Source organism: Glycine soja, chromosome 18, assembly GCF_004193775.1.
Source record: "Glycine soja cultivar W05 chromosome 18, ASM419377v2, whole genome shotgun sequence".
Taxonomy (NCBI): Eukaryota; Viridiplantae; Streptophyta; class Magnoliopsida; order Fabales; family Fabaceae; genus Glycine; species Glycine soja.
The window spans coordinates 47823579-47839149 of NC_041019.1; the positions used below are offsets into that span (position 1 = coordinate 47823579).

Below are 15571 nucleotides of genomic sequence, written 5' to 3' on the forward strand. Positions count from 1 at the left end.
AAACAAATCACTTAACCTAAGATAAATAAGGACTCTTGCTATTTACACTCCCATTTTCTAAGTACACCCCCATACCCCTCTTTCTACCTCTCATAGCCCCCTTTCCACGTGCCGCTCCCCTCTCTATCCCCCCATGCTCCTCTCCACACCGACGAATAGGGAGAGGAAATGGGCCTAAGAGGGTGTCACTCCATTCTTCCTTCAAAGACGATGATATTCCCTCTCCAGATCTTCTTTTTTAATCGTTCATGATTTGAGAACTATGTTGGTGTTGGTGTTGCTGTGTATTTGATTGTAAGCAGTTGCTTCCTACTAGGATATAGTGGAGAGAGAAAGTAAAAAATCAATTTTTTTTAAAATTGTTGCAGAACTTGAGAGTTTTTGTAAAAAAAAAAGATGGATCTACAGGTGAAGATCCAACAAGATGGATCTCTCTATTATTTCGAATCCATGATTTTGGTCCTTTTATTTTAAAATTAAAATATTTTTTTCCTCATATTTTCCATAATCAACAATAAATAATGTTTATGTGAAAAGAGATTAGATGAAAAGAAAAAATAAAAAGTGTCTTAATAGAAATTTATATAAATCAATACATTACTTGTTTTTCTTGGTTAACTTTAAAAAAAAATATTTTTCATGTATCATTAGGTTAAGAGTTTTTTTTTTTCAATTATAAGAAATTATAAATTTAAAAAAAATTATTTAATATATAAAACATTAACTTTTATTTTATATCATTTTACATATTTTATATTGAATAGTTTACATATTTCAATTTAATTTTTACCGATCTATAATGAATTTCATAAATTAATATGTAAATCATTTTATATTAATTATACAAATTTTGTAAATTGATTTTAATATATAAAATATTTTTGCTCCAATTATATAAATCAATATAATTTCATTAATTAATACATGAGGTAGTTTTTGTAATTTACACAAATTACATAAATTCATTTTAATATGTAAATTATTTTATTATAATTATATAAATTAATAGAAAAATATTATTTTTTAAACTTACATGTTAATATTTTCATTATAACTATAAAATTTCATTTAATAAATAATTTTTTATTCCAATTATAAAAATCAAGAAATTTACATAAATTAATATATAAATTATTTTATGTAATTTATACAATTTTGTAAATTTATTTTAATAAATAAATTTTATAATTTTTTATTCTAATTATGAAAATCAGAAAATTTTTAGAATTTAACTTTTTAGATTATTTAAATAGAAGACCAAAAGGGAATTTTAGATTATTCTAATAATTAACATATTAATTTATTAAATTCAATTATAAATTGGTAAAATCAAAATAAAAATAAGTAAAATATTCTAAATAAAAATATGTAAAATGATATAAAATAAAAAGTAAATAGAATTATATATTAAATAAATTTATTTAATTTATAAATTTTTATAACTAAAATAGTGGTATAATTGTTTATTGTTTTATTTCTTTATAACATGTTACTTTTAATTTTTCACTTTATTTAATCTCTTATACATAAATATTATGTTGGTCTATATAAGTGTCATGTTAACACTAATATAATTATAGAAGAATCAAAATTGTAATTTAAGAAAAAAAAAGTAAAAAGAATAATAGGGTTAAGTCAATCTTTTCATCCATTTTATTTTTATCCCCGTTGCTTCCTTTATTTATTTCACTCTTTGTTATTAACTGTTTTTTTTTTTATGTTGCATCTTTACTATCATTTCTTTTTTCAATTTCTTTTTTATAGAAAACCTAATCACTTAACCTACTTTGCGGAAGGATAAATAAGAGGTGTTCAAATCCAAGTGGCAATGAGTGAATCCAAATTGTTTGTTGTCATGAGACATTCACTTCACGGGGTGTTTTTTTCTACACCTTCGGAATTACTTCTTCTACTTTTCATATTGCTTATCGGGGGTTGGGTTCTGGCACAAACCAACCACGACATTTTATGGTCCATTTCCAATAGATTTTAGGAATAAAAGTTCTTTGGGCAGTCACTATTTAATACTTTCACTCCCCCTCTTGCTTACACACTTTCTTTTTCAATTTGATTTTTCAAAAAACACCCTCTTTTAAGAATACTCTCTCCTATTAATATAACATATGGGATACTACCTATATATTTTCAATACTTGTAATATAATTCATTTTGATTTTACTACCTAAATTTCACCTTTTCTTTATTTTGCCTGAAATATTTTTTGAAGCATCTAACCAACTCAATTAGATACAATGGGACACTTAATTATACCCTCGAAAAAATGAGATATGTATGCATCACCAATAACTTTCTTACCAATTAAAATATTCTTCAAATTTTGAAAAAAAAAAATCCACATATCTATGCTTTTCATTTTAAAGTTAATTTTATTATTAAAAAATCTATTAGTTAAAGTAATTTTCTCTTCAGTATTTTCATAATTCATTGATAATTAAAATATCCCTCTAATGTGTAATCACACGTGTTTAATTCAATTTATTTCAACAAAATAATAAAAATTTATTTTGGACAATTTTACGAAAAGAATTTCAAGAAGAATAATTATTCTTCCCCGAATAGTCTCTCTCAAATATGCACAAAGGCTAGGTACTCCTTTTTCACTTTATATACATGATATAGTTTCGGAGAATTCAATTAATTTTTCTAAACAAATGATATGATATATTCTCACTTCTACTTATATGCATCATTATTTTGAAGAAAATGATGGTACTTTTTACAAAACACTTTATAATTTCCATATAACATTTAATTTTTTTTCTCCATTAATTATTTTTATTAAATACTCTCAAGTATTTCTTTTTTATTGATAATAATACATAATACTTTTAAACTTTAATATTTTCACATTACCAATAACAAGTTAATAACTATTAATAAGGATAAAATTAATACATGCATTATTAATATTTAAAAAAAAACCAACAAAACCAACTGCATTAACTCTTTTTATTGGTCTACATGATTTATATCCAAAGTGTCATATAATAAAGACCCAAGAGAATAATTTATAAAATTGATACAGTAGTATAGAGTCTTATTATATTCACGTGAGGGAAAAATAATTTATTTAAGATAAAAATCTGTATTTGATTCGAAACATACCTAAAATTTCCATTGGGTAGTTTCTTTGACCCAAAACAATGATATAGGAGTTTTGGATGCACTACTCTAGAAGATATGAATGGAAAAGAACTTATTCAAAAACCTTTTATTATAAGAAGTTACATTTATATAAGTTAATTTAATGTTTGGATGAAATTATAAAAGGCATTATTAAAATTAATAATTAAATGTTTTAACATTATTACATAATTATTAAATTATTTAAATAATTAAATATTATTAAAAAAAATACTTTTTTCTATTTCATTTATAAAACTATTTTAACTTTATTATTTTATTTAAAATATTGTTATATATTTTCTAGAGATTTTGATAAAAATGATTATTTTTATAAAAAAACTAATGTAGTTAATACATTATTAATTATATGTCTTTCTACATTATTAATTTTCATATTCAAAATGTAATTAATACATTATCATTTTAGTAATGCAATCACTTACATTCTAATTTATAATTTAATTATGATCTGTGTAATTATAAATTATAACATATAAAATGTCATTAATCTCGTAATAATATCATCAATAATGTCATCCAATATAAAATTGTTCAAATGTACTCATACCATAAACATACAACCTTGTATTCTTAAAAAACAAAGAAATTAAATATGTGTGGGAAAAATATTTTTTAAAGATTCTCTGAATCATTTCATTTGTAAAGTACGTTGAGCATCTGGTTCTTCTCATGTTGTAGTACTAGGGCCAACTTCATTTTCCTCCTTATCACTATCTTTATATTCGTTATCTTCATCTAGTGAATCAACTTCTCCATCAATCTTGTCATTTCTTTGAATGAAGTTATGTAAAGCCATGCAAGCAATAATGGTTTGGTTTTGTGTCTTCAAAGTAAAAGGTGACATATTATCCAATATCTTCCATCTTGCTTTACATAAACCAAATGCACATTCAATTGTACTTCGAAGACTAGAATGATAATAATTAAAAACTTCAATTCTCCATTTGATTCTAGGCCTAATTCTAAATTGCGGGATATGATATTTATTTTTCTTGTAAGGCCTTAGAAAACCCGTAAAAGTAAGGTAACCAGAATCAATGAGATAATATTTACCTAAAGAATAAAACAATAGTGCATGTTAGAACACAAACTTAGCCCATAATTGAGACTCGTGTATGAGTACCATATCTCAAAAAAATTATTGTAAAATTATATTTAAAAATAAATTTTAATTAAAATATTATAAATAACTGTTAATCTTTTTATTGGTACCGTAAGTAACAACTAATGAGAAATAACTCTTCACCAATATCATAACTTTGTTTAGAAAAAAGAGATTTAATAGTTAATAATTAAAGAAACATAAAAGTTTTTCTTTTATTTTTGTTCTCTTTATTCTCTTCCTATTCAATTCTAATTGTCTTTTTTTCTCACTATCTCTCATACTTCTTTGTATTCTCACCCGCTTTTTTAGTTTAGTTGATTATTGTTTCACTTTGACACATTAGCCAATAGCTCCTCAATACTTATTTGTTTATTCTCATCTCTTATGTGCATGTGTCTCTATTTGGAGGATAGAGGGAACAATTGACATTTCTTCCTTTTGAGTGTGTCAACATCAGGTAAAAACCAAAAATAGAACTTACTATACTCTTGTTTACTCAAATTTTCTTTTGTTGATAATTATTACATACTTACATGTTCCTTTATCAAATTATAATTGCCTTTTCTATTGAAAAGTGTTAATTTAATAATCTAAAATCTTATGCATATAGTAATAGTCTCATTATTGTATTGACAAATCACAAATGACAAGTTTTATATATATTATTAAGCTTCTACCCCAAATCCTGATGAATTGCGAGATTGATCTCAAAATAAATTTATTTTTTTATTGTTTTATTAATGAATAATGATTAATCTCAAAAATAATTTATGCAGGTTTAACAAAAAGGTTGAAAATTGAAAATTAAGTTTAAGCACTTACCAAAGAAGAGAAAGAGACTTGAGACTTCAAGATACTATGATCAAGTTTATTTTCTTGACAACCAAAATTAGGTTTTATTGTTTTAGCTCATTCTTATTTTATATACTCATCTTTGTAGTGTTTTATATATTATAATTTTTAATTTCATACAAAATTATATATAATAAGTATGTCAACTAGAAAATATGAATCAGGCTATTCAAAATTTTAGAAAAAGAGAAGAGTCAAGGCTTTAATTGCATCACAAAAAGGAGCTATGGATAAATTCATAAAAATAGATGAGAAAGATAAATTAGAAAATACAGGTGAGTGCTCTTTGAATGAACAAGATAACAATTTATATATAGGTGAAATCAACAATAGAGAAGTAGTTAGTGATAAGGATAATTATAATTCTGATTCTCAAACTCATGATAACGAGGAGGAGATTGGGGGATTAGATAATTTTACTTTTTAAAATATATATGATCTAAGCCAATGGAAGAATATTGATACGACTTTGAGAGATTTATTAGTAGAAAAGGGCCGTATTAAAGTTATTGATATGGATTTCCCAAAGGATAAATATTCTAGGCACTTTTCTTCATCAAATTACATTCAAAAATTGCCTAATGGAGAGAAAAATGAAAGAAAATGGCTAATTTATTCTAGAGATTTGGATAGAGTCTTTTGTTTTTGTTGCAAATTATTTAATGTTGTTTCTTGTACAAGTAAACTAGCTAACGAAGGTAGTAAAGATTGGAGAAATCTTAGTGCTAAGTTGAAGAGTCATGAAATAACGAATGAGCATATTACTAATATGAATGCATGTATTGATTTGGAAATGAGATTGGTAAAAAAATAAAATAATAGACAAACATGTTCAAGAACAAATAAATAGATATAGAGAACATTGGAGAAATGTCTTGTTAAGAATTATTGTTGTTGTTAAAACCCTTGGTAAAAATAACTTAGCCTTCCGTGGAAAAAATGAAAAGATCTACCAAGAAGCTAATGGAAATTTTTAAGTCTAATTAAAATGATTGCGGAATTTGATCCAATCATGCAAGAACATATTCATCGAATTAAAGACGATGAAATTCACAACCATCACCTTGGGCATAATATACAAAATGAGTTGATAAATATGTTAGCAGACGAAATCAAAACAAAAATATAAAAAAAAAATTAACGATGCGAAATATTATGCAATCATACTTGACTGTGCTCTAGATATAAGTCATCAAGAGCAAATATCTTTTGTATTAAGGTGTGTGAATATTTCATCAACTCCAATACAAGTTAATGAGTATTTCTTAGAATTTTTAAAAGTAGATGATACAAGTGGAAAAGGTCTTTTGATGCTATTATAGATGAATTAAAAATTGTTGGACTTGATATTAATGACCTTAGGGGACAAGGATATGATAATAGATCTAATATGAAAGGAAAATATCAGGGTGTGCAGAAAAGATTCCTTAATATTAATCCTAGATCATTTTCTACTCCTTGTGGTTGTCATAGTTTAAACTTAGTACTTTGTGATATGGCTAACTCTTGTCCTAAAGCTACATCTTTTTTTGGTATGTTACAACGTGTATACACTTCATTTTCTTCTTCTAGAAAAAGGTGGAGAATTTTACAAAACCATATGCATAGCTTAACTCTAAAATTATTGTCACAAACACGTTGGGAAATCCGTATTGAAAGTGTGAAGGCTATAAAATTTCAAACTTTACAAATAAGAGATGTTTTATTTGAATTAGCTGAAGCTAGTGATGATCCTAAAATAAAATGTGAAGCTGATTGTTTAGCAAATTATGAGCTTAAAAACTTTGAATTTTTGTTAGACATGACTATTTGGTATGACATTTTATTTGCAGTTAACTTAGTTAGTAAGAATTTACAATCAAAAGATATGTGCATTAATGAAGCTATTGAACAATTAAAAGGTCTTCTTTCATTTTTTGAAAAGTATAGGGAAAATGGATTTGAAAATGCATTGATTTCTACCAAGGAAATTGCTTTTGAAATGGATATAGAGCCTAAGTTTCGTGAAAAATGTATTAGTCGTAAAAAGAAACAATTTGATGAAAATGTGAAGGATGAAATTGTAAAATCTCTTCAAGAATCATTTATAATTGATTACTTTTTGTACATCGTATATAAAGCAATTACCACACTTCAAAGTAGATTTGAACAATTTAAAATATATGAAGATATTTTTGGTTTTTTATTTAGTGTTAAAAAATTAAAGTTACTAGATTGTACACTTTTGAAAGAAAAATGCCTAAACCTTGAAAAATCTTTGAAACATGATGATTTGTTGGATGTTGATGGATTAGATTTATTTTCAGAATTAAATATCTTAAAGGAAATTATAGGATTGGAAAATGATAAGCCAATTTACATTCTTAATTATATAAAAAGAATAAATTCTTTTCCAAATGCGTATATAGTTTATAGAATAATGTTAACGATACCAATATCAGTTGCTTCAGCGGAAAGGAATTTTTCAAAGTTAAAAATAATAAAAACTTACTTAAGATCAACAATGTCTCAACAAAGATTGAACAAATTGGCTTTATTGTCTATTGAAAAAGAAATGTTAAATGAAATTAATTATGACAATTTAATCGATAATTTTACATCACAAAAAGCCCAAAAAATTAATTTTAAATAAAACAATGATAATTTTAATAAATTATTTTATGAGTAAATAAAAGACCTCATTCTTAAATTTGTTTTAGGCCTCTACAAACATTTGTTCAAATGTCTAAATGATGGATCAACAGGCTTAATTATGTCCTTTGCAAACATACACACAACTTCTAAGGCCTTATAGAAATGTCTAGATATTGTTTCACCTGAATGTTGAAATCTTTCCTGACAATTACAAATAGAACCTGGTTGACTCAACATGTATAAAAACAAGCCAACTTCCTCACAAAAAAATGAAAATCCAAGAAATTGTTGAATCTTGAATTGAGCACTAAATTATGGACAAGAGAATTATGTTATGATGAAAGAAGAAAAAGTCATGAGAACCCAAACTTAAAAAGGAATCTCCTATCCAATTATTCTTTCTTATATATTATGATCGACCATTAGCTTTTCTTGTCATTAAGACTTAACCAAATTATGCAGGCACATCCAAATTTAGCAAAAGAAGATTGAACAAATGTTTCTAGAGTCCTAAAATACCATAGACTGTCACATGAAGTTCGTCAACATGTGATACAAAATGATAGGTTGCCCTTGAAATTAACTACAAAATTTGTGCTTTTAGAATAAGTGAACATGACAATGTCAATGACAAGGAATTGATCAAATTATTGAAGGACGGATAATGAGACAAATAAAGAAATGAATTTGTTGAAATTAAAAAGATTCTTACATAAGACTCTACCATCTAGTAGCTAGTACAAACTGCTAGTGTATCAACCTACATAATATTAGCAAAACAACAACACTTGAAGAATGCTGCCACCATCAACAACAAAAAGTCATTTTCAGAACACAAACCCCCAACAACAGTAGCATAATGACTCTATAAACTTTGCAGCGAGATCAAGGGATGTAAGGACCAATTGTACAACTAGCACTAACTTTATTTTAGTTGAATAATACACACTTGAATTTTGGCTTCCCACCATTCATTACTAGAAGCAATGGTTTTCTTTTCTTCTCTCCATTCCAGCCAAGACCAATGTCCTTTCCAATAAGCTTAGCCCATAATTACCATTCTTTTTTTTAAAGAATCCCACCTATTTCTAAATTGTTTATATTCATATGTCAAATTTGTTGCCTTATTGAACTTTTCTGTAATATTTGCCCAACCAAGCTTAGTGAAGTGGTTATGAGGTTTATTTTGAGCATTCACTTCTTCTATGCACACTTTCAGCAATTTTTGAAATAAAATTTCAAATTTAAAATATCAATCAATCATTTTTCTTATAAAAATTGGAGGATATTTGATAGATTAATATATATATAATAAGATAAAATATAAATTCTAAATTTCTATATTAGAATTCTATTTTTTTTAGAAAACCTCATATTCAAGCTAGTTTCAACAATACTATTGTAACTGTTACAAATGTACGGGGTGATTTCTTGGTCCTCCGCCGGTACTTGCGGATTCAAAGGTACACAAAGGGGGATACATTTTGCCGCTCAAACTGCAACAGGAAATGCTATTTGAATAGTATCGGATCAAGATCTCAATATTTTTATTACACCATTCTACTATCTTTCTTTTTATAGGAACTTGATTGAGAGACATTTCACAAGTTTAAAAAATAGAAACAGTGATAAACATTTATATCTAACATTAATAAATATTTATCATTTAAAATCACATGCAATGCATCATTTATATCAATGCACAATATACACGTTTAAAAATTTTAAAATAAGATTTCACAAAAAAAATTCAAAATAGGACAATGAAACATAAAACTTATTTTGTTTTAATTAACTTTCAAGAATATTTACTTCCACCTCACAATCTCCACAAGAATATGTCCAAGGGGTCAAAATTCATAATAATTAATGAGACAAGTAAAAACATAACCCTAATCCATAATAACTCAAAATTTAATGAGAAAAAAAAGAAATTAATGAAGAATTAGTTAACATGTGGTGTTAACAAACAAAAAAGAAGAGATGAAGAAGAATGATACGAAAAAAAATCGAAAAACGAAAGAGAGATTGAGGAACGAAAGAGGGAGATGAATAACTTGTGAGGAACAAGAGAGAGAAACCAAATCTTGCACATTGAGGGTTTAGAAAATATGAAGGCATGTTTTGTCATTTTGAAATTTTTTGAAAATATTATTGTCCAAGCATAATTTTGGAAGCAAATCCCTAAAAAATAACAATTTCATAAGCTGAAAATTCGATCTTTAAGAAAAGGTCTATGGAAAGCTTTTACTTCTATTAAAAGCTAAGAAAAATTTAATAACTAAACACTCTTAAAAAATAAAAAATAAAAAAATATTTTTATAATATCTTATATACTAAAAAGTCTTTTGGGCCGCATCTAACCGGGTCCATATGAATCAGACCGTACTTTCAGTTAGGTGTAGGATAATGAGGTGTAATGTACAAGCATGACACATGAGTAAGTCAAAACCTAGTCTTCAATTATAGAATTGGATGGTGACGTCTTGTCTCACGTTGAAAAAATAACTGTCAAGCACTAGCGCTGTTCGCCCTTGCAACCACCATCATTTCCCTAACTACCATTCCCGCGAACAAGAAGAGAAAGACTCGTAGTTGAAATTTGAACTTCACGCTTTCGCTTCACTTAACTGAAATATGAACCTTCTTCTTCTTTAATTCACTCCCCACACACACTCTCTCTCACACAGTCACACTTGTTTCTCTCTCTTCAATGGCGGAGCAGCCCCACTCCACCGCCGTGATTCCTCCTCCGTCCGCTTCATTGCCGGAGGAAAGTTTGCCCGGCAGCTCTCAGACGCCGCTCCGGTCCGGAAGAGGAGGCTGGAGTATCCGCGACGGCTCTGCCGCCATTTTTAGGGACGATACCTGCTCCTGCTTCGTCGTGGTCTTCAGCTTGTGGTTCTTCGGTAAGGGAGAATCTTTTCAATCTCTGTGGAACTCTGTTGTTTTTCATTGATTCACATTTATAGTTGTTAATTAAAGAATTTGAATCATTAGACACTAAATTGCGCTTAATTTAGCTGTATCACACTTTCAAGAACCAAATTACCGATTGAAAATGGTGCTCTAAGAATTGTCGCATGCATAGACAAGGGAATTACGTACTAGTAGGAAAAAATTTATCCAAAATCGTTACTAACACTGTTATCATTAACGTGATTTTTATTTTTTTTAATTTTAACTTTTTGTTAATTAAATTTAGAAGTAATTTGTTAAGTGTTTTATTAATGTTATTTTCTAATTAAAATTGAAATTTTACTTGGAAAGGGTATGCTGATTTTTAGTTCAAATTAAGATAAAACTTTAATTCTAATTAGAAAATAATACTACAATATACCATAAATCACATTGAAGTTTTTTTCCATTTGTTAATTGGTTACTAATAAGACCTTATTATTAAATTGATTAGTTATATTTTTATTCTAATTTTCTTTTTCATTTTTATTCTATTTTTTCTTCTATTTTCATCATTTATCACATTTATAAAAATAATTTTGTGGTTTCCTTACAATATATAAAAAATAATGATTTTATCTATGTAATTTAATATATGCATTTTTTTATAGCAAAACCTTGTTTTTTCATAGTACCCCTTGAACTGACGTTTTGACTCTGCCACTACTTGAAACTACTGTTGCATGTTGGGGAGACAGTTGCTTGAATGTGTATAATTTTTATTTATTTGTTTTTATTAGAATTATGATTTCTGAAACTCACAGTGCAATCTAATCTACAGTGTCAATGACTATGATACTGGGGGTTTACGGGTCCATGACCGTCGTGCTGGGTCCAAAATCATCAACCGTTTTCCAACCTAGTCCCGTGTTCGTACAATCTGTGAAGGTCAGTAATCATTGCTATTTTTATTTGTCTGTGTTTGGATTTGTAGTTAGTGAGTGTCTTTTGTAAAATGGATTTTCTTTTTCTTTCTTTTTTTTTTTGCATTAGGTAGAAAACTTAAAGGCAAACCCTGGCCCTGGACCCATTCTTTATGGGACATATCAGTATCCCCCACTCGATGTTGTTACCACTTGGGGAGAAAGTTGTAATGTGTCTCTTCCCTCGGGCTCATACAAGGCAAGTATATCTGTATATATGTGTTTTTCTCCTTTTTCTTCTTAAGTTTTAAGTTAGAAATTCTTGTAATACTACACTCTTTTAAATTCAGATATTGCAAAAGAAGCTGATACTACTCTTTTTATGTCTTCCACAGGAATGGAAATATTATCTGAATAGTGGGTCTTCAGTAAATATTTCGTTTCATGTGAGCTCTAGGAGCTCTTCTGTTTTCCTTGTAATTTCAAAAGGTATGTACATGGTTTCTACACTGCATACTTTTGTATATCTCTTACATGGGAATTTTATCCTCTCACCTTTTCAAATTTCAAATCACAAGGTCATGTGCAAGTTCTGTGTGTCTCTCTGGATATAACATTAATAAGTGAGGTCCTATAAAAATTAAAAAGAATAGTAAACACAGAACTTGCACATGACCTGCCACAGCTCTTTAAAATCCCTGATTTTAGTTATCATGAAACTCAAGCATATACATTATTATTTAGTGAACATGTTATTCTGATGGCCTTACTTTCAGGGGACGGGAGCCTCACTCGGTGGCTGGAGGACCCAACAGAACCTAATACGACTCTGTCATGGAATGTGATCCATGGTAAGACAAAAAACAATATCTGTGTTTATGTCAATCCTATACTGATGCTGCTTTGTTTTTTTTATAGGAACTGGTATGATTACACAGGACATACTCTGGTCGTCTAGCTATTATGTTGCATTGGGTAATTTGGATGAAGATGTGGAGGTATTTCTGTAAACCTATACTATACTTGCTCTGGTGGGCATAATAATTATAGGTTCTTTAGCAATGACTGAAGGGAGGGCATGGTGTGTTATTTTTCCTATCAGGATCTTCAAACAAAGTTTCTGTTAAAATACAGATTAAACTGGTATTAATTGACAAATCTCTTGTTTAAACAAAGTAACAAAACATATTCAGAGATTATAATATATGAACTGAAACTTAAGTTGTGATGGCATGGTGTGACTTATTACGTGGATTTCATCATCTCTTCAACATAGACTTGGACATACATGCTTGAAAACCTTTGAATATTTGGTTGTTAAACTTGAACATTAGAACATGACGCGGAGTTGTCCCTCATACTTCATCTTGCATTTTTAGACATTTGTGTCTACTGTGTCTACGTGTGTTAAATCTAATCTCACGTATCTTCGCTTGCTTGACCAGAAAATAAACAAAGATCTCGCAAAACTTAAAATAGAGAAGCCAACTTAGAACAGATTAGGTTAGTGCTACTTTTACACATATCATAATATTAATTATTCGAAGTTTACTTTCTCCATTTACATATTTTTCCCAAAATTCTCATAATTTGAATTTTGAACACATTCATTTCAGTTCAATTGAAGTAATCATCACACCTTAAATTAGTACTGTATTTGGACATTGTTATTGTTTCAGAAAAGGCCTTGTTACATATTAAAATGGTGTTATAGTAATGATAATTCTGGACCAGAGTGTTCTGAGTGTGGGAAAGCTGGGGTTTGATACAATTAATCTTATCAGATTTTGTTAGTTAATACTTCTATTACATCGGAGTCAGTTTTTTTCTTTCATTATTTTGATTTTAATGTGGGCTTATATGTTATTAAGCATTGTAGTTATTTATTAACTAGGTGGCATTAAACTTCAGTGTGAGGGCCTCCTTGCATAATACAACGAATGCTTACTACAAATGTGCTCTTACCAATGGTCCATGCAGTTTGAATCTTATCTTTCACGATGGGAGTGCTGCTGTCTTAGTTACTCCTGGTCCACAACAGGCAAGATTATTACCATATACTAGCTTCAATGAAATGGCCATCCTTACAGAATAAAAATCATAAATGGGACATAAAATTATTAATGCTGCAACCTAGCATTGCATTTTGGTTTATAACTGAAGTCGGAAGCTTGAAAATCCGGTGCTTTTTCCCTCTCCCAAGAAAAATCAAATTCCCTATGACCTTGTGAAATGCATATTCTTTATATTCTCAACTGAGGATATGAATATATTTCAGTTTACAACTTATTTATGTAACTTTTCTTTGATTCAGAATGCATCCAATGAGTGGTATGTCAAACTATCCTATGGACCAAGATGGATGACCTATATTTTTGGCATTGGTAAACTCCTTACATAGTCATCCGTTTTACTAGCTGTATCAATCTCAAATGACTTTATATCCACTATTTATGCTTTATGTTCCTACAGGTGGATTGACTTTGCTTGTGTTTGGGGCCTTCAACTTCTTGAACCAGCTTCAGTGTGCTCATGAAGATAGAGCAGGAGTTAGATCTGAGGGAACATCACCTCAGAGAGCCCCTTTGCTTTCTAACAAAGATGATGATCTTTCAAGCTGGGGTTCATCATATGAGTCCTTGCCACAAGATGAGGAGGATATTGACTTTCTTCCAGGAGGCCCCATTGATGGGAAGATTTTAGGTGATGGTGAAACCAGTAATAATACACGGCGTCTTTGTGCTATTTGCTTTGATGCTCCAAGGGACTGCTTCTTCCTTCCATGTGGGCACTGTGTGGCTTGTTTTGCTTGTGGAACTAGGTAATTCATTGTTATAACAATTAACAACTAACACTGCTAAATTCCTAGAGCAATTTTGTTTACTAATAGCTTCACATATAGCATGGAGATGAATTGGGGACTCAAGTTATTTCCCCCCAATTTTTCTTATAGTATTTCACAACTATAAAAAAAGTAGCACATGCCCAAGAATTCCCATTTCAAAAGAAAGATTGAACAAGTATAATTTCTTAAGAATTTGGTTCCTGTTTATTTGAGATGATTTAAGATTTACAAAATTAAAAACCGTGTTGATCCACTTTGCAAGTCAATGTATTTAACAATCTTTTTTCTATATATGACATGACATCTTCAGTGGCATGCATCTCAATGCCTTTAGCTAATGCTTATTCTTGTTTGGTGATGATGTATGTTCAACCTTATCTATGCAGGATAGCGGAGGCAGCTGGCACTTGCCCTGTTTGTCGTAGGAACATGAAGAAGGTTAGGAAGATTTTCACTGTTTGATCAGTGCACTGCCTTGTGTAGAGATTAAATGAACAGTCATCAGAATCATAGATTACCTTTTATGTACTCAACTACACATTATTTTCTTGTCAATCATTAGCAATGATCAAGCAATAGTGTCTGCTGGTGAGGGTCGTATTGGCCATTGCAACATTGCCTAATGTAATAGTAACTAGATCAATAGCCACCAGAATCATAGATTACATTTTATGTATAAAACTACACATCAATGATCAAGCTAATGGTACCTGCTGGTGAGGGTCGTATTGACCATTGCCGAAATACCTGGGAAGGTGTGTTTCCTTCAAAGGAAGGAAGAAGAGGGGAGGCAAAGAGGGATATCATTGTTTGGTTTGGTTCAAGAAAACGGGAGAAGAGAGGGAAAGGTCACCTTGTGTGGTTAGTAAGGAGAGGAGAAGAAAAATATGGATGATATATTGTTTTATTCTTATAAAATAATAACGGGGAGATAAAACAAAATCTCATGATAGATTTATTTTGTACGGTCTAAAAATTGTAAAGTATAATGGTTATGTACTGCTTGAATTAATTTTAAAGTAGTTATGGTAATAATAAACAATAATAACTTCTGATTTGATGATTTGTAATGTCAATATAACCTTTTTTCTTATTAATTTATTTTAAATGTTAATCATTCATTTTTTTTTGTCACAACTTCATTTT

General features: G+C 28.9%; 1 protein-coding gene across 1 annotated transcript; it reads left to right on the forward strand.

The window, feature by feature from the left end:
- Positions 1–10392: 10392 nt before the first annotated feature.
- Positions 10393–15390, forward strand: LOC114395766. The gene is made up of 10 exons (XM_028357613.1): positions 10393–10668; positions 11499–11605; positions 11711–11839; positions 11976–12069; positions 12357–12431; positions 12499–12578; positions 13475–13621; positions 13895–13964; positions 14053–14401; positions 14812–15390. The coding sequence occupies exons 1-10, from the start codon at positions 10473–10475 to the stop codon at positions 14885–14887; spliced, it is 1323 nt and encodes a 440-aa protein (XP_028213414.1). The 5' UTR covers positions 10393–10472; the 3' UTR covers positions 14888–15390.
- The last annotated feature ends 181 nt before the right edge of the window (positions 15391–15571 follow it).